Here is a 19,356-nt window from a genome sequence, read left to right as displayed (position 1 = left end):
TCACCAGGGAAGACACGAAGGATGACTGTTTGCCTTTCCTGGACTGCGCTGTGCACATTGAAGAGAACGGCAACCTCAACATCGAAGTTTACCGGAAGCCCACACACACGGACCAGTACCTCCTGTTTGACTCCCATCACCCTCTGGAACACAAACTTGGAGTAATTAGGACCCTACACCACCGGGCAGAACATGTTCCCTCTAAGCCTGAAGGGAAAAAGAAGGAACACACACATGTAAAGGAAGCACTCAAAACGTGCGGCTATCCTAAATGGGCGTTTTTAAAGTCAGCAAAGAGGCACAGAAAAGAAGATCAGACACCAGTGAGGGAGGATAAGAAGGACAGGCGCAACAACATTGTCATCCCCCTATGTAGCCGGTGTATCAGAGAAACTCAGGAGGGTTTTCTCCAAGCATGACATCCCGGTGTACTTCAGACCCAGCAACACACTCAGACAAAAACTGGTTCACCCGAAAGACAAAACGCCAAAACACAGACTTAACAATGTGGTGTATGCCGTACAGTGCAGCAAGGAATGCCCAGACCTCTACATTGGAGAGACCAAACAGCCACTTCACAAGCGCATGGCACAACACAGAAGAGCGACCTCCACAGGACAAGATTCAGCTGTCCATCTGCATCTTAAGGATAAAGGACACTCTTTCGAGGATGCCAATGTTCACATTTTGGACAGAGAGGACAGATGGTTTGAAAGAGGAGTGAAAGAAGCCATCTATGTCCACTGTGAGCGACCATCTTTGAACAGAGGCGGTGGTTTACGACACCAACTCTCTGCCATCTATAATCCAGTTTTGAGATCCCTTCCCAGACGCCTTAACGCCCACTCACACCCTGGGCCATCTGACCTCAGGAATTCGCATGATAAGGTGGGGCCAGGTTTCACAATGAACTCACCCGAAACTCTGGCTGATTGGGACCCACACCCAGTTCCACACCTTGGCTCAGGCGATTAGAGGATCATCAGGGGGTCCTTTTGTCCCTCTGTGGGGGGACACTCCCACTAGGGTTATATCTGGGACTCTCCACCATTTGACCTTAGAACTGAAGAAGCCTCTCGGATGAGAGGTGAAACGTCTTCAAGTAACTTAAAGAAGTCCAGACGCTTTTCTTTGCAAGCTCCTTTGACTACGATGACCTGGATGACTGAGAACCTTCACAGACGGTTAGAGACCTTATTTCTAAGATTTTCAGGGCCGAGTACAATAACCTCAGTTTTATCTGAATTAAGAAGCAGAAAGTTAGCGGCCATCCAGGTCTTTATTTCTTTAAGACATTCCTGCAGTTTAACTAATTGGTGTGTGTTATCTGGCTTCATGGATAGATAGAGCTGCGTGTCATCTGCATAGCAGTGAAAATGTATGCTATGTCTTCTAATGATACTGCCTAAGGGAAGCATGTATAATGTAAACAGAATTGGTCCTAGCAGTGAACCCTGTGGAACTCCATAATTGACCTTAGTGTGTGAAGAGGACTCTCCATTTACATGTACAAATTAGAGTCTGTTAGATAGATATGATAGAAACCACTGCAGTCCAGTACCTGTAATACCTACAGCATGTTCTAATCGCTCTAATAGGATATTATGGTCAACAGTATCGAACGCAGCACTAAGGTCATTCCACTTAGTTCTCACTTTTGAAGTTGTCCATGCTTTTAGTTAGTTACTTTTGAGTGTTCCTAATTTTATTTAGTTATTAAATTGTACAGCAGAGGTTTGGTAATGATTCCACGTCGCTTCTTATCTCGGTTCACAACAACACATCAAACGCAGAAAAGAGAAAACATCCTTGGCTTTATTTTTCTTTAAGCCAAAAAGAAATTGTGAGCAGGCTTACATGACTTTGCGCTCACGCTAACAAAGAGGCGCTGAGAGTACATCAGGTACCAGTTGTAAATGCTGGTCTCAGGTCGTCACAGGATCTGACACTATGCAGAGTAGCTAAACTGTCTGTGCACCTATACGAGTAGACATTGGATCAGCCTTAATCATTCACGCTGACAGAGAGCGAAAGAGCAAATTACACACATGAAAAAGACAGACTACTTAACTTTGACATGAGTCCTCAGGTACAGGTGTAAAGGTGAACAAGAATAATGCGTGCAGCATCACTCTTCATTAACCTCAAAATGCATACACGCAATGAAAAGGGTGTCTCTAGACTTTACACAGTTATGTGAACAAGAAAGTTTTCACAAGACTATGTAGTCCTGTGAAAAACTCAGTGCATCCTTAATGCTTCCATAGGAATTACAAGTGTAATAAGCAGCCAGGTGCTGCTAATCAAATCCAGTTGATTAACTGATCATCATCAAGAGTGATCACCTCTATAAAAGCAGAAGCTCTGGCAGTTTGTTGGCCTGGAGGATTCAGGTGTGTGTTAACACAATCCCAAGGAGGAAAGACATCAACAATAATCTTAGAGAAACAATTGCTGCTGCCCACCAATCTGGTTAGACGTATAAGGCCATTTCCAAAAATGTGAAGTCCATCATTCTACAGTGAAAACAACAGGGAAACATGTGAGAGAGCTGCCAGTCTTCCCTGGGACAGATGTTCCAAGCAAATTTTACTCAGGGGTCAGACCATGCAAACATCACAGAAGTAGCTGAAACAAGAACTGCAACTTAGTACAGTCCATCACATTAGAAAAAGACAGAACAAGTATAGCCATAAAGCACAGCACCGTGTTAAGTGAAAAACCAAACACCATATCAGCACAGACAAACCAGCTGTCAAGCACGGTGGTGGAGGGATGTGCTGCTGTAGTCCAGATAACAGTAGGCCTTTACGTGAGCTGTGAATAAATGCATGGCCTCCAGTCTCAATGAACTGCAGCTATGCTCTAAAAACAACTAGCCAAAATTCCTCCCCAATGATATGAAAGACTGATGAAGTCATACAGAAAATTACTTCAAGTTATTGCTGCTAACAGTGGTTCTTCAAGCAACTGAATGAAAGGACTGAATGAAATGTTTTTGATGACTGTATTATTTCTATAGGAAATGGTAACCCCTTTTAAGCCCTAAGGCTTTAAACAAGAAGGAAGCAGCTCTTATCTCATAAACACAGGTTAGTTATTTTACATCAAAAGAGTCATCTACACTTCTTATATATGTTTAACTTTCTTCATAGTAAATCATTTACTCCAGATATGGGGAAGTTGGGGATTATAAATGTTAAATGAGGAATTCAGCTGTATTTACAGCACAAATATGTCACATTTTTAATATACTAGATACAGGTTTATATTCACATTATTGCTTTTACTGAGAATGCAATGTCCATTTATGGTCTACATAACCATACGTTTCTTGCAGCTGAAATACCAGTAACAGTGCTGTAATTGGTGCAGTTTTTAGCTACTTATAGTTAGTCTGTCAACAGATCATTTACAATTTGCCCTTTACATTGCTGTAGTTGATGACATGCTTAAAGACAGTTTATAAAATTGAGGTCAGTTTAAGCACATTTTGCTTATCTTTCTGTCATTCAACAGTCAGTTAATTTGTTCCATTGTTTTCTGGCACAACTGACAGGAATAGAAGGAGCAAGTCATAGCAAAAGCTACCACAGGAGTGATGGATACCCATGAATCTACTGCAAAAGTGGGCTAACTAGTTGCATGCTGAGATGCACGTGAAGATGAAGGCTGAAAGTTTTTTGGGTTTTTTTGCCTGTCCAAACAGGACAGTTTAGCCATCAGAATTGTTGTCTGAAGGCCAAGAAAGATGCCAAGCAGATTTACTTTACCAACTGGATCATCATGGCCTTGCCATATTGGTCCATTTGATTGACCTTTATTATAATTATGTATTTATTTGATTTGATTTTCGGTTGTTACAGACGGGACAGACATGACTGGGGGATAGGACAGGGAGAAAGAATGAAAGAAAGAGAGGGAGAGAAAGAAAAATAGAGGGGAGAAGAGATGGTGAGAAAGGGGGAAGAAAAAAAAGAAAAACAAACAAAAAAGAGCAACATAATAAATACAACACCATCACAATAAACTAGCTAACAGGAGAGATAAAAGTAGATCCTAATATTTCATGTTACTGTGCAGTATGCAAGATCGACAGGGCACAATCTGCTTTGAGGTAGCAGCCAAGAAAGCTGTAGTTTGTGTCTGTGAACACCCGTGTGTACACCTGTGTGGATCAGCACGCTTGTATTCAAAAGGTTTCTCCATGTAATGATCTGCTAGGGAGTGTGGGGAGCCATAGCCCCATCCCCCAGGGCATGAAGCAGGTATGGAGGAGATCCAGGTCCCAGACATCCAGAGGGCCCAGAGTACGAGGACCTAAGGAGGACCACCAGGGGGGCAAAAAGTGTTGTTTTAATCCAACTAGTGCGGGGCTCATTTACTATGGCAAATAATAAATCGTCACCAGAGCACTGCATTTAGGATTTGAGTGGGGGATTGTGACTGTTATTTTCATACAACGGAAGACAGGTGCACACTGTGAGGTGTGAAATTCCCCTGCTGCTAAAAATGAGTGTGTGTATGGCTGGTATGCAGTAACTCATTTATAAATCCACCAAACTTTGTGTCTTCAACCTTTAAACGCACAGTTGCTGCTTGCAGGTTAGAATGCATGTGAAACAATCCCTCTGGCTGTTGCTCAATGACGAGCTCAAGTGTTTCTAGTGAAATCACAGACAGCCAATTACATTTCTGGTATCTCAGCTTCTATGCTCACATAGAAATCAGACACCCAAGCAACAAACAGCAGCACGACTTTTCAAGACACAGTGAAAGGCCATTGTACATCTACTGATGTTCTCTTATTAATCACTTTAGCTAAAGCCACCGAGCCTCCCAGTAAAGTGGTGCTTTGTTACTTTCTGATAGAATAACCAGACAATTATATGACCACAAGGCTTCTCCCATTTAAGGAATATATTTACATTTTGGTGTAAATCAAATGCTCACATGAACCACGTTCTCTGTACATATAATTACCATCACAGAGAGACGTGCTTAAAAGATGTTAATATTGAGCTGCAAAAATAAATCTGGAATAAAAATCTCTATTTCATTGTTGGTTAATCCACAATTTGAAGAGTAAATAAATCCTCTTGTGCAGGACATTGAGCTACTTGTTGTGCTTGAGATGGCCTTCATACATTTAACATCACTCATCTCCATTGAGTAAAGGCATTCCTGTCAGTTCACCTCTTAGCTTAGAGGATGAATGATCTTCAATGCAACGCTTTGGGTATTGTATTACCGGCATTTCATAAGGACAGTTTCACATGCTTGTGGAACAAAGCTTTTCTCTTCTTAAAGTTATCAGGTTTCTTATGACGTTAATCACATCTTCCCCCCTTTTCTTTTCTTTAATTCTTAAACTCTGATTGTAAAAAAAAAAATCCAGTAAATGCCATAATGTAAGAACAACGAGGCACGTGATCCCGGAGGGGAATAAGCTTTGTTATTGATATGTCGACATGAAGAAAAAACTGACACCATTTAGTGCACAGCGGAGGTTTTTTTGTTTTGTTTTTTCCATAGCTTCATTTTATTATTAGAATTACATTTACTTTTACATTTTGGACAAATCCACACTCTATATTTGATAAAATTCAGGGTAAAATTCACCAGATGTCAGGCTCACCTTGTTTTTGGGATGAAGAGGAGTTTAGATAACATACAACGCATCTCTGTGTGGAATGATTTAAGAATGAAAATGACCCAAAATGACTTTGACAGTTCAACAAATGAAGCTCTTTATAGTCACCTCTAATGGCAGCATGATAAGACCATCACTGCATACTCATTAATAAGCCATGATTGGACACAGAAACGTACAACAAATATCTGAAGGTTTTTCAAACTGAGACCAAAACAAAGAAGTCCCCCCCCCCCCCCCCCCCCCATTTTCGTAAAAAATATTAAGCATGACTAAACCTTCAGCTGTGCATTCAAAACTCCAGGAGAGTCTACAACAGCAGTGAGTCACTCAGGCATCACTCTGATGAGTCAGAGTGCCTGCAGCTCCTTGCAGGTCCCAGATTTTGTCATGCTCAAGCATATTTGGCACTCATTCAATTCATAAATTCATATAATAGTCACAAAGTTAGCCCAAACTGTATGTAAATACACAAATCAGTCACAAAAAAGATGTACAGCTCCGACCCGTACATGTACATCACCCCCAGTGGCAATTACACCCGGACAAAAACAAACCAGATTTAAAAATAAAAAATACACAATAATAAGAATAATATGATATTACAGTTTTCTGATGCTTTTCAGTATTTTGACAAAGATCTTGTAGCATGAACGAGAAGTTGAGGTTTTACAATATGCCATTTTTATGATTATTTATGGTGATGGAAAGCACTGATGAAGACGATGTGATGTATAACTGCTGGCCTTTCTGTTCCCACTGTATTCTTTAAACCCGACACATGATTCATATACAACCCCCCCCCAAAGAAACAAAAACAAACAAACAACAAAAAAGATGTTTTATTTCCTCATTCAGCTATACCTACAGAAGCTGCAGGTGATGGGAAATCAGACGCTGACGTTAGCGTCACCTGACGGTTAGATGACAAAGACAATAATCTTTACTTATAATCGACAATGCATGCTGCACAACACACTAGTCATGATTCACACCTTTCCAGTCATACTGAGTTTGGCTTTTTCATTGCTCAGACTTTTACAAATCACTGTCCGTCTCAAGTTGGCTCAAATAAAAACTCTGAAATATTCAGATTTGATTTCAACAACTTAAAAGAATGGTCCCACATTTTTAGGAAAAATGCTTTATCTGCCTTCAAGAGTTGGATGAGAACACCACCAATCTTATGTCTTTACAGTAAATATAAAGCTGCCGCTTGCAGACTGCTAGTTCAGTGTGAAGATTGTCAACTACTTGAAGCAGCTGCCCTGTTTAAGTCTAAAGGTAGTGGAATCTGCCAAGCAACACCTCTGAGCCTCTGCAATTTTTATTTTAACTACAGTGCTTAACAAATAAAATAATCAATCAAATTTTAAAAAAAAACTTTAGAAACAATGCTGTTAATAATGTGAATTCACATTTTAATACCCAAACTGGATTTCTCCAAGAAGTCTCAGAGAAATTAATCAAGCGTAACATTCAACCACTAACACAAATAGGTCTCTTTTCTTCAACTATTCTATGACACCTTCAGAAAATATTAGAAATAGACATTTTATCCACCTGTTTCAAACTTAAACACTTTGTCAGACAGAAACGATTCATAATACTACTACAGTATACTTCTTATGTACAGTAGTCATTCTAGATAGCTTAACTTCACTGACAGTTTTCAGTACTCCTCTTTGCTCCTGAACGTCCATTTTTATATTCATTTGGCTTTAAAAAACACAAAATCAGCTGAGCAGGACTTTGACAAGCAGAGCGCCTGCAAATAAAGATAGGATGCTTTTCAGTCTCTAAGTCAAGTTGAGCTAAGCTAGGTGGGAGCATGATAAACTTTATAGTTTTAACACATATAAAGCTGCTGAACTGCCAAGTCATTCAGTATAAATAAGCATTTTTAAACCGTGTAAATTAAAAAATTAATTAATTTATCACTTCATAACAACTCTAAAGTGGTGAGTTATGAATATTTTTATAACAGCATTTTAAAAGGTAGTTAGCCTACAAACACAAGTGGCTGCCAGCATTAGCTGTCTACTAGCCTTCCCCTTTACTGTTTAATTATTTGAAATAGCAAAATAGTATTTAAAAAAAAAAAAAAAAAACTAACTAAAAAACTAAATGAAATTCTATTTTTAAAGAATTTTCTTTCAGTATTTTAGTGTTATGTTACTTAACACCAATGTGCTCTCCAAGTTACCCAAGATTGCCAGTGTTAGCTGATAAATTAGCATGCCACCCTCTGTTCAAAATGTGCCAAATTAAAAAAAATAAAAAATCAAAAAAATCAAAAAAAAAAAATCATGGCAGCAGATAACATGCTAAAATTGAGGCTTCAAACCAGGGCTTCACAAATCTATGTCTACATCTTTCATATCACATGAGTGTCTGCGGCATCAATCTAACTCTTAGTAAGAAAGCAAATATTCATTTTTCCAAAAATGCCAAACTTCTCTTTTAACAAACTTCATTTCAGAAAAATAAAGAGGGGAAAAAAACAAAACAGTGATTGACCATCAGGATTGACTACAAAGTACAACACAAAAGACTAAAAGGCTATTTTGCTTTCAGTCTCCAAACCTTCAAGAGGTGCTGACTTTCTTTTCTCCATCAGGATGCTGCAATCAATGGCAGTAAAGATATTTCTTCAGCTTGAAAATGCAAGGCACAACAAGATTTTTTTTTTTTTTTTTTAAATGGATAAGGTATGCAATTACGCTTTCACAGTAAACACAAAGAATATATATTATTTTTATTTTGCCTTTTATTTTAAAACAACCCCTTCAAATAAATGCTGTTTTGGGGAACCTAATGGGAGGACTCGTTGCCACTTGCCCTGCAGATTGCACAAGCAGAAACAACCACACCACACTGACAACCTCATAGACACCTGTGTGAACCATGCCTTAGGCATAAATACTAAAGTTTATGAAAAGTAAATGCTTGAGATAGCATCGGCACCAGGCCAATCACAGTGAGTAATGAGGTGGGTGCCGTTATTTTATGGCCCCCGAGTTCGTTTGACCTCAGCAGCGATGAGATAAGATCAGTACTTTGAAGCTGAATGATTTGAAAAACAATTACTTAAACGTCATTGATTATTAATCAATAAACAGTGGCAATCACAGTAATGGTGCAGAATTTTATAACACCTATAAAACCACACGTAACATTATTCTGAGAAAATGGATGATTGACTTACAGAGTAGTTTATGATACATCACCACAGCTTTGAAAAATGTAATGCAATAAACTCTGAAGTATTGGCAATGGTAACATAATATATGGCACTGTTCATGTTGAGCTAACTGACAGTCAAGAAAACATTTTTCTTTTTAAAGTTAAATTCTGAGGCTGACAAATGAACATTGTATCTCAAATAATAAGATTCATAGACAAACATGATTAAATACATTAAGACCACACTTCTTTAGACTATACATTTCAATAATCTTCAAATATTGGTCCAATTTGGATTGGCAAAACAACGAATTACATATTATTGCAAAAAATGTAAACATCCCTCTGATGTATCGCAACAATGTCCTCACAAATCTGGCAAAAATGGCAGCTACAAGTTGGTCTTTTTTTTTTTTTTTTTTAATGAATAGGAGAGTTAATGTGTTTTTTTTGTCAAAGAACAAAATCAAAAACAACAAGCAACTTTTAAGTACAGTTAGCAAGCTAAGTTACACTTATTTTACTACAATGAAAGCTGATTAACTGCTTTGTCAATCATTTGAGAGTTTCACAGTTTCAAGTTTGTTTGTAGTTTTAAATGGATTGTTAAAAAATGATAGATAACATTTGTTGTTGTAAAATCCTTTTGATCACTTAAAATAAAACAGTAGCAGATTTTTTATATTGGTAGCCATCTTTTTTTACTAATTATCTGAAGATTTTAATAATTAGGGCAAAAATATTTTTATAAAAAAAATTTGCTGGTTACATATTATCAAATTTTAGAAAATCAGAACATTTACTACTTTGTCTTGAAAGTAACAGTAGTACAACAATATTTGAGCAATAATTCAAAATTTTACATCTATAATGGTACACACAAACTCTTATTTCTGTTTTGTTTTTCTATTTGAGGAAAATATCTGAAGTGGGAATTGAAATATGATAATATATAGTTTCAGGGAACAGAAGAATTTAGGTTTTATCTTCACGCAAGCACATAAGAGTCCTTACAAATTTTTAAGATAATATCCAATACTGCGATATAAACATTTGTTTTCTCTCTTTCAGGCACATTAACCAAAAAGAATTACCCAGCATTTTTTTTTTTTTTATTTCTTGTTATTTTTTTATGACTTTACACTCTGGCCAACTCTTGGATCAGCTGGTTGTTTTGTTGCTGTAGAGTGCCCTCTGTTGGACAAACCATGCAACATCAACAACATGGTTGAAGGGTGGTTTTTTTTGTCTCTTCTCTACTTTTTTAATTTTTTATTTATCGAAAATTATAAACCCTAACACTAATATATCAGCAAACGGCTAATGTCGTCCGATAACATCTGCACACCAATAAATTGGTTGGGTTCTGTTTATTCTTAACACATTTAAAAAGTTGTATCCACTCAGCTTGAATACTTCAATTCATGCACAGATGTTAAAAAATACATTTTTGTCTCATTTAACCGAAATGCTTAGAAAAATGCGTGAAAAAAAAAAAAAAAAAAAAAGACCAACTTCAGCTTAATGCCACAATACATCTGCATCTGAAGGCCCGCACATGTGTAAACATAGAACATCTGGCCTTCCTTTATAGGCTGAAAACGTCACCCTTTTTTTAATAAAAAAAAAAAAAAAAAAAAAAGAACAACAAAGAAAGAGAGTGTGATCCGTGTGCTTCCATTAACTCTCCCCATACCAGACAGTTAGTTAATCAGAAAACAATCTCGATTACATGAAATATTGGTCAAATAAAACATTCAATTAAATGGTACGTGACATTTCTACAGCTCTGAGAAAACAAAAAAATCTCAGGAGAACACAACAATGCTACTTCTATCAACGATATGATAAGGATCTGACATCACATTTTTTTTCATGTAGCTTACATGGGCTACTGTCAGTATGTACAAGTAGCAGCATAAAAACCACCCTAACAGTGATTATCAGACCACAAGATTACCATTCTTATATGCCCCTTCCAAATGGCTGTCGATGTGGATGAGGTGGAATGTGCAGATTTTATTATTTTAGCTTGTGTTATCCTTAAAAAGCAGGATTTTCTTTTTGTCTTCTGACTGTTCTCCTCTTATGCCTTTCTGTCCTATAGATTTCTACCAACCCAAATGGCACATTTGATTTTCTTCATCGTACAGTTTGCAATTAAGTTTTGGCACTTAAAATATAAATACAGTCTTTTTGTTTAAAATATAAATAAGCACAGTTATAACAGTAATACATCAGTGTCCAGTGGTAATCTGAGGTGAAACTTTGGTCTCCATATTACCAACTGGACTACAAAACGCTGGTCGTCACGTGGAAAACAAAACAAGAGAGAGAATAAATTAAAGTGAAATAAATAAATAAATATCTGATAATTGGTTGATAATTTCTCTCACAAAAATCTTCAGTGGATGATTTTGCGACAACCCTTTTTCAAACAGAACATCCGTACCTGATAACTGACAACATTTTGTGTGAGGTTATAGCTTAATGCCACGATTTGAGGTTATCAGCGTCTCTGTCAAGAACATTTAAATAAACTATCTACATTATTATCTCCGGGAAATATTTGAACCCCTGTTTTTGGTAAAAGGACACAACCTGTGGCTCCAGTGGCGCGGGAGTGGTGACAAAGAGCGTTTCAGCGGCCCAGGGTCAAAAGTGCAACGTGACAAGCGTGAACCTCCTGCAGGTTTGAGATGATAAGCAGGAGGTGTGATCAAAGTTGATATGCTACTTTTTCAATTGCTGCATGTTGACAGGTGGGCTACTTTTACCATCATTTAGTTTAGTATATTTCTTCAAATATCACATTCTCTTCGATTTGTTTAAGCCATTTCTTTTTTTAAGCTAGGACTGAACTAAATAACTCCTTAAAAAAGGAAAAAAAAAAGATGAAATACAATTCCATAGGATTGTGTGCAAAATGCTCTATAGGCATACAGTAACAAATAATGGTCTCTTCTACTAGCCACAACATTAGATTTAAGTGCTTTTGATGAGGTATGAACATTGACCAGTATCTGGGAGGAACCATTACCATCCTTCATGCTAACAACATAATTTCGGAGATGAGGTTCATAACTCTGACACTCAAAGTGTTTGGCAAACTATATGATAGGAGCAACAACATTTATGAGTGTAGATGGTTTTAAAAAATTTGCACTAAAACATTATGGCAACGACTGCTTCTACGTATAACTCTCTGCTAAACTCTCGGCCAAACTAAGCCAAAAGTCATATATACATATATTTTACATACACATATGTGACTTTATGGTTAGATATAATAATATTCAAATATCCAGCAATCATCTGCAACAAAAAAAATGCAGATTTCTCCAGAGAGCTTTACACCAAATATCTGACAACACAAAATAAAATGGCAAATTCTCCTCAGAGATTTCTCTTTTGCTTGTATATGCACAGTTAGGTTTCAGTAAGTTTCTAATTAGGTACCTGTACTGTACTGATCAGCCCGACAGTTGAATGGATGGATGACAGTGAAGGGTCCAGTGTGCTAAGATGAGGATAAGCCTTCATCTGTCTTCATTACTCCTTTTCAGTTCGAACACCATTTACAGAGGCAGGTCTGTGCTGTTGTGGCGAGTCTTTCTGGAAGTCCCATCATCCCTGGGCAGAGCTTTCTGCAGGTTGGACATGGCAGCGGTCTTCTTTAGGTCAATGACTGCGTAGCATTCGCTGCGCCGGGGTGCCTGTGGACCACATTTTTTGGGTGGTAGGCGCTGGTGCTGTGGCTGGGTCTGGGCACCCCCGCTGCTGAGGGCTTGGCAGGGAGGCTCTCCTTCCAGGTCCACCTGGATGTAATTCAGCTGCCGCGAAGGAGGCATGTGGCTGTGCTCACAACCTCCAACCCCTAACCTCGATCGTCTGCGGAAATCAAAGCTAAATATTCGCCCCCCTCTGTCTGGGTGACACGGCCGTGGATGCGGGGGGCAGGCGTGTCGAAGCCGGGGAGGCTGGACCTGCTCTGTGTTGACATAGTTCTGCAGGGCGTCTCTGTGTATGCCCCGGCCGTCTTGATGGTAACCATTGGGTGTCCCAGGGCCTTCTGAGAATTCGTACTCATCAAAATCTTCCTCTTCTTCTTCATATTCCTCATCATCCTGGTCATCGTCTTCCTCTTCCTGCTCATCATCCCGCTGGAGAGCGCTGTACTCCCACACCGGCGGCAGAGAGGGTAAGTTCTCGTAGTTAAGCAGAGCTGTCCGACGATGAGCTCCACCCATGCCCCTCTCACAGGAGTACCCCTGCGGGGGTAGGGATGTCGGCCCGTGACCGTGTAAGAGGGAGTGAGAATGACTGTCCCCGGTGCTGCTACTGCTGCTTGAACCTACGGATTGCGACACGCTGCTGGGACTCAGACGCTGCTTACGGCCGCTTCGCAGGCCATTGATATTCTCGTACGTGAGCTCACGTGAGCTCTGGCAGCCCTCCTGGTGCTCATGGCCCAGGTGCCGGTGCATGTGATGATGGAAATGGTGGTAGGAGTGAGAGTTGCACAGGTGCATAGAGGGCTCGTCTCCTTCTGTCTCTGAGCTTGCTGCGCCCTCTACTGGCTGAAGGTTGTGAGGATTGTGCCCGTGCCTCTCCCTCTCCAGTAGATGCCGTTGCGCTGGAGTGGGACCAAGCATGAATTTGACCTCCTGCGAGGACGTCTGTAGGAACACCTGAGGATCTTTATGCTCCTCAAGGGGACAGCACCGCAGGTTGGACTGCGGATTTCCTTGGCCCCCTACAGGCATGGCTCCCCGTGTTGTTTCAGGAAAAGTGCTAGGCCGTACCTCAGGTAGAGAGTGCACACAATGACGCATGGAAAGATCCCCCTCCATGCTCACAGTATTTACATAGGTGTGGGTCTGTAAGAGAAAATAAAGACTTTGTCTCATTGGGAAACAGCACAGCTAAAGTCCAGTTAAAAGCGCACTGAGAGGTCTCACCTGGTCTTCCAAACCCATGAGGCTATGTCCATGATCATCAGCAATCGATGGTTGAGAGGAATCTCCTCTGATTGGATAACCAGGGTATCCATTGGGAAAAGCCTGGATAGGAAATGCTGGAGCTGGTACAGGCAAAGAAAAAAAAAAAAAAAAATCAGGTGAGGCTGTCACGTAAGGTATTTAATGTTAAAGTGTTATTTAAAATCCTTTTTGCAGTAAATCAGTGGATACATTAAAAAAAAAAAAAAAACATTAAAAAGGGATTATATCAACAAGAATAATAAATCACCAAAGAAGAAGGAACTTTACCTCCACCAAAGCAAACCTTTTAAGACCAGCAGCACTTTCACAATCAAAAATAAAACATGACAATGTTTTGATTTTTCATGTTTCTTTTTTTTTGTTTCATCCTCCAGCCAAAGAGGATAACAGTGATATCCATTTTTAGCACCATTTGAAGTGCTTGAAGGAATGCTTGAAGTGCATTTACAGAGGTTCAGTTAGCTGACATGGTAGTGTCTTTTCCTGATACAGTAATGTAAATGTAATAATGAAAGCAAGTCTTTCTGGCTGTGTTACGCTTCAAAGTGTTAAATGAGATGAGATGTCACTACTCATTTGTTGGTTAAACCTGAAAAAATTGATGTTGTCACCACTTGGGGGCAGTAGAAACAATTTTACCTTCAAATAGTGAACCTGTTGCCAAACTGTTGTCTTCTTTAACACATGCAACCGTTAATGAGCAACATGACTGCTCAACGCTGACTCTCTTCTAGCTCTATTTTGGTGTTCACTGATTTTGAATGGAAATCTTGGGCTCTTTAACCTAAAGGCTCCTCAGTAAGCGTTCCACTTTGCTATTAGGTCCTGGACAGGCTCCCTGCCTCTCACTAAAGTAGCAGAGACTGGAAACAAATATGATAAAACTGGGGCAAACTTCATAACCTGAAAAGCTTCTCATAAAACTCCTAATGGGGAAAAAAAAGCTAATTTGTTTTTCTCCAGAAACTGCCAACTTTTCTTCAATTATGAGTTCAAGATTAAGCATTTCAAGCATGAAAAGGTCTAATATGTCATTTAGAAGAACGTGACATGGAAACCTCCATTTCTCACACACTGATTAGGCATTTAACTTATCAAGCAGCTGTATCATCTCATTTTGATGCCAGGAACTGTTTAAACAGTGGCACCCAAAGACTCAAAGAAACCGTTTAATAGGTTAACTGGCAACAGCTCGGTAGCATGACTGGGTATAAAAAGAGTTTCCTAAAGAGGCTGAGTCATTCAGAAGTAAAGATGGTGATAGACTCATCACTCTGAGAAAGTGTGTGGGAAAATAGTTCATCAGCTTAAGAAAAACACTCCAAAATAAAGTTGCAAAGCCTTTTTTGTACAAGTTCTGCTAAATTTAGCGACGCATTGCTGCATCTAACATCTGCAATTAGTCTCAAAGCGCATCCTTTTGTTTGTGTGCATTTGGTGTTGTGTGACTCACTGTTAGGTGTCTGTGGTGTGCGAGACATGTCCATCTCTGGTGTGTGACCGCTGCGACTCATCATCATCGACTCTTCCACCACGTTGATGCTGTTGCACTGCATCAGCTCCTGGAGCAGATTAAAGATCTCTTCTGCCCGAGAACACTTGAATGCAAAGATTCCTATTTTAAAAAAAAAAACAAAAAACAAAAAAAAAACAGAGCACAATGACAACACTTTTAGGACGTACAAAGATCTCTTCTTCTTCCTTGAAAGAGACATCGGCCATATTACAGAGGTGGTCACTTCCTTTTTTCTCAATCACTGAGAGAAGTCTGGTTTGTTTTGGGGCTTGAACAACTGCATTGAAGTCAGGTTCAGTGCCTCAGGTGGAAATGGCCACAGAGAGGTTCTGTATATGGATTTGTTTAACTTTCTCACTGAGAATGTTTGTTCACATATGAAGGTAGATCCAAAGAGAGCCAACATCTTCTGAGCATGTTTCATCATGTGGGTAAACTTCTCCTCTTTGAGAGGAGAATAAAAAAAAATCCAGCAGGGACTTGAAGTGCTCGGCCAGCAGTGAAGCCAAAGTCCGACCAAGTTAATTATTTTAGTTACATCAACTACAGTTAATTTTTAGCACCGACTTACATGACACCACATGATTTGTGGTGCAATGCAAAAATACCAGTTTCACTTCTGGATTAATTTTGGTCACTTCATCTATCACTTGCTTCAAAAGACTGACATTTTTTCCTGTCGGGTGGATATCGACGGATAGCCGTCGGTTAACAGTTTATATCCCATTTCAGTTCCTGTGTCGCAGATCATCACAGCTCTTATCCAGAGCCGAGGAGAAAAAGTCAAAACTGCCCGCTTTGTTTTTCACCCGAAGCTCAAACTATAATTCTTGAACACAGTAATCTGCTCTCCACAAATGTAAGCACACAGCTTCACCTCTGACTGCCTTTAAAATAAAAGTAAAAGTTGTATTTCATTTCACAACACCCCCCCCCCCTCCTCCCGCCACCACACACACACGAACACACCAAGTCATCCTTTGATGAGTGTTGAATGAATGAATTGGAGCAGACTGCATGACTTACATTTGAATCCTTTCAAATTACCCAAAGTGGCCCACACCTAACGATACCACAAGGGCAACCTAGGTTAGTACAAAAAGACGTACAAAACAACAACAACTCCCACAGCGACTCTACAGGCGTGCAACCAAAGCAGAAAATCAGAAAATGTTACTGACCCTGCCCGGTCTGACAGCGGCGGCCGCTCTCAAAAGAAAACAGGTTGGAGTCATAGCCGTAGCGTCGCAGGCAGAGATATGGCCACCGGATGGCGTCCCTCTTACGTGTGTGAAGAATGAGCTCAGTTTGGGTGAGCTCCATGATCCCAGAGCCCAGCTCGTTGCCCTCATCGTCTACATTGGTGACCTAGCAGAGGCGGAAACAGCATGACGTGAAGTGAAGGGGAAGGCACATCAGTTTACTACAGCTTAAATGGACACAAATGGACAGCCGTTATGTAAGGAGGGGAAAAAAAAACATATACAAGATTTTTGGGGGATTCCTGACCTTAAATTTGGTGAGATGGTTGTCTCGGATGGGGTCTCTGTATAGACAGCTCCAACAGCTCCCCATAGCTTCAGCAGGCCAGCTGAAACCTGTCACGGATGAAGCAAACACTATCACACACAGCGCTCATATAAAAATAAATAAATAAACACTGAATGTTTGTTCTTACTCAGTCCAGGCCATCAGTGTAAAGGGATCCGCGTCTCAGTCCCAGGATCTTCTGCTGGGCATCGGCATCACAAGCCAATTAGTCTGCTGGATTGACATCTTCCAAAGAGGATTAATGTTCTTCCCCCTGAAACCATGAGGGACGGAGGAGTAGAAGAGTTGGAAATCATTGCAGGAACCTTGTCTTCAACCATATGGAAAGCATGAGTTTGGTCATTGTGAACATCCCAGAGTTTTAAAACTCTGAACCTGTTGCATGTCATCTCCTCCTCCACACGTTTCCCATCACCTTTCAACTGCATGCTGACAAATTTAATTACAAAAAGCAACAAATTCAGAACTTCATGTAGCTATTTTATAATCTTTGAGGACCAAAAACTGTAGTAAGACTATTTATTCTTAAGGTTATTAAAAAAAAAAACATGACTGTTTAGAGATGAAGGTGTAATGGCTGGATGTCAGTAGTGTTTCTAGATATATAATGGAGTAAATACCCTAATTAGTCAAATTATAGCCTAAGAATGCAACACAGTATCTTGCAGTTATATTTCTACTCATCATGCCATCTTTCTAGTACCAAAGCATCCAATCAAATGCAGAGTTTAATTGAGGAAATAGACAGCTCCGGATATGCCAGTGTGGAAGTTTGGGATTTACAGAAAAAAAAAGGGGGGGGGGGGGCGTTTAAAGGAAGTAAGTACACCAATGAATCGTTGCAATAATCCAAACAAAACCCACAGAACACTTAAGAATACTACAGTCAGTCAAAAAAGTACAGGGAGTTCCTTGCACTGAAGTACATCCCAGATCACAAGCGAATAACGAGACCTCCTGCATGATCCCCTGCATCCCCGTGCACGCATCTGCATCAGCTTTGTGGTTCCAGCTCAGTTTGTGCTCCTCAGAGGGACCACAAACACATTTCACATCAACACCGCCGCATTATGTGCGCTCTAACCTGGGCCTCCGCATCTGACTGGAAACACCAGGCTGGTTTTGCCTCCACACCAAATCCACGGCTACCTTGGAAGGGGGGGGAAATGAGTGCAAGCGGGCTAAAGAGCTAATAGCTACATCACACACACTTATCACACGGCCACTGAATGAATGGGTCTCCCTCCCACTGAGCTATTTACAGCCGAAAAATCACAGCCTCGTTGCTCAATTAGCCAAGCCGACGCAGAGCCCAAAACAAGCTGCCAGCGAGGCTGCCGTCTGCCCCGCAAACGCGATCGTGCAGCCACGAAAACAGCACAGTGACACCAAAAGCACAACGACACAGTTCAATGACCATCTGTTCTCGTTGGTGTGAGGATACAATAGCGAGAGCGCACAGCAGTCAACGGGTAAGTGGAGAGCGACAAGCGATGGTTTGCTACTCACATGTCTGGCACGGATTTTTTTCTTTTCTTTCCTTTTCTTTTTTTTTAAATATCAGTCCTAATGCGAGGTGAGCATTTAGACTGCGGTTAGTTATCGGCGGCTGCTGCTGCTGCTGGTGTTGGTAGCGGGGATGTGGCACTTGCACCTCAGAGACGCGAATAAAAAAAGATGCAGTGAGAGCAGTGAAAATGTTATTTTTTCCTCCTATTACGCCCCCCTACTGCAGCACGGGCCTCTGCCTGTATGACATTTCCCAAGCAGCTGGGGTGAGAGTTCACAGCCAGACAACGAGGCTCAAAGCAGCGACAAGAAGGTAAGAAACGCTGGAGGACCACGGAGGGAAAGGTGTGCCTGCTTTGGCCGAAGGAGAGGAGGGGCAAGGGAAAAAGAGGGAGAAAAAAAAACCTTTTAAATGAGGGCCACGTAAGAAAAAAAACATAATTTAGTGTATCAAAGTTTTATTGTCATATGCAGAGTAAAGATATTTGTTTCCCTGTGCAATGACATTCTTCCTTTGCTGTGAAAAAAATCCACTTAAAATGCAGAAATAGGATAAATGATTATTTAAAAGCAATAGAAACAACTATAAAGAACTACAATGGGTACAATAGAAGAAATACAATAGAGATATAAGATGTTCAAAATATCTACAGATGAAATAGAAAGAATGTAAGCAGCAGAAGGCTGTGTACATACGTATACAATTTACAAATATATGTGTACTTAAAATTGTTGAAAAGGAGAGTCACACCTGTTTCTTCAAGTTGTTTTATTTAAGCATTTACAATCACAAAGAATGAAGTGCTGAAGTCTGCTTTAATTAAAAAATAGACAGGACGTTTAAGCGAAATGACAAAAAGGTAAAGACACTACAAAGCACCACAGCGCAGAAGAATTTAGCAGCCTGGATGAATGTGAGAAGAAAGCATGTTTTCAAG

General features: G+C 40.0%; 1 protein-coding gene across 2 annotated transcripts; it reads right to left on the bottom strand.

Annotated features, from left to right (window-relative positions):
* Nucleotides 1–10,477: 10,477 nt before the first annotated feature.
* Nucleotides 10,478–18,959, bottom strand: frs3 (fibroblast growth factor receptor substrate 3). Of its 2 annotated transcripts, none has more exons than XM_085158572.1 (7): nt 18,419–18,959; nt 17,037–17,162; nt 16,868–16,956; nt 16,540–16,726; nt 15,296–15,457; nt 13,801–13,922; nt 10,478–13,719 (listed from the first exon to the last, which is right to left on the bottom strand). In XM_085158572.1, the coding sequence occupies exons 3-7, from the start codon at nt 16,931–16,933 to the stop codon at nt 12,418–12,420; spliced, it is 1,839 nt and encodes a 612-aa protein (XP_085014698.1). In that variant the 5' UTR covers nt 16,934–16,956; nt 17,037–17,162; nt 18,419–18,959; the 3' UTR covers nt 10,478–12,417. The 2 variants fall into 2 exon arrangements, with proteins under 2 accessions (XP_085014698.1, XP_085014699.1); XM_085158573.1 differs by lacking the exon at nt 18,419–18,959 and adding an exon at nt 17,994–18,409.
* Nucleotides 18,960–19,356: the final 397 nt, after the last annotated feature.

Source organism: Neolamprologus multifasciatus, chromosome 5 (assembly GCF_963576455.1).
Source record: "Neolamprologus multifasciatus chromosome 5, fNeoMul1.2, whole genome shotgun sequence".
NCBI lineage: Eukaryota > Metazoa > Chordata > Actinopteri > Cichliformes > Cichlidae > Neolamprologus > Neolamprologus multifasciatus.
Note: the sequence above shows the minus strand (reverse complement) of the source record. Positions and strands in the feature narration are given on the sequence as shown.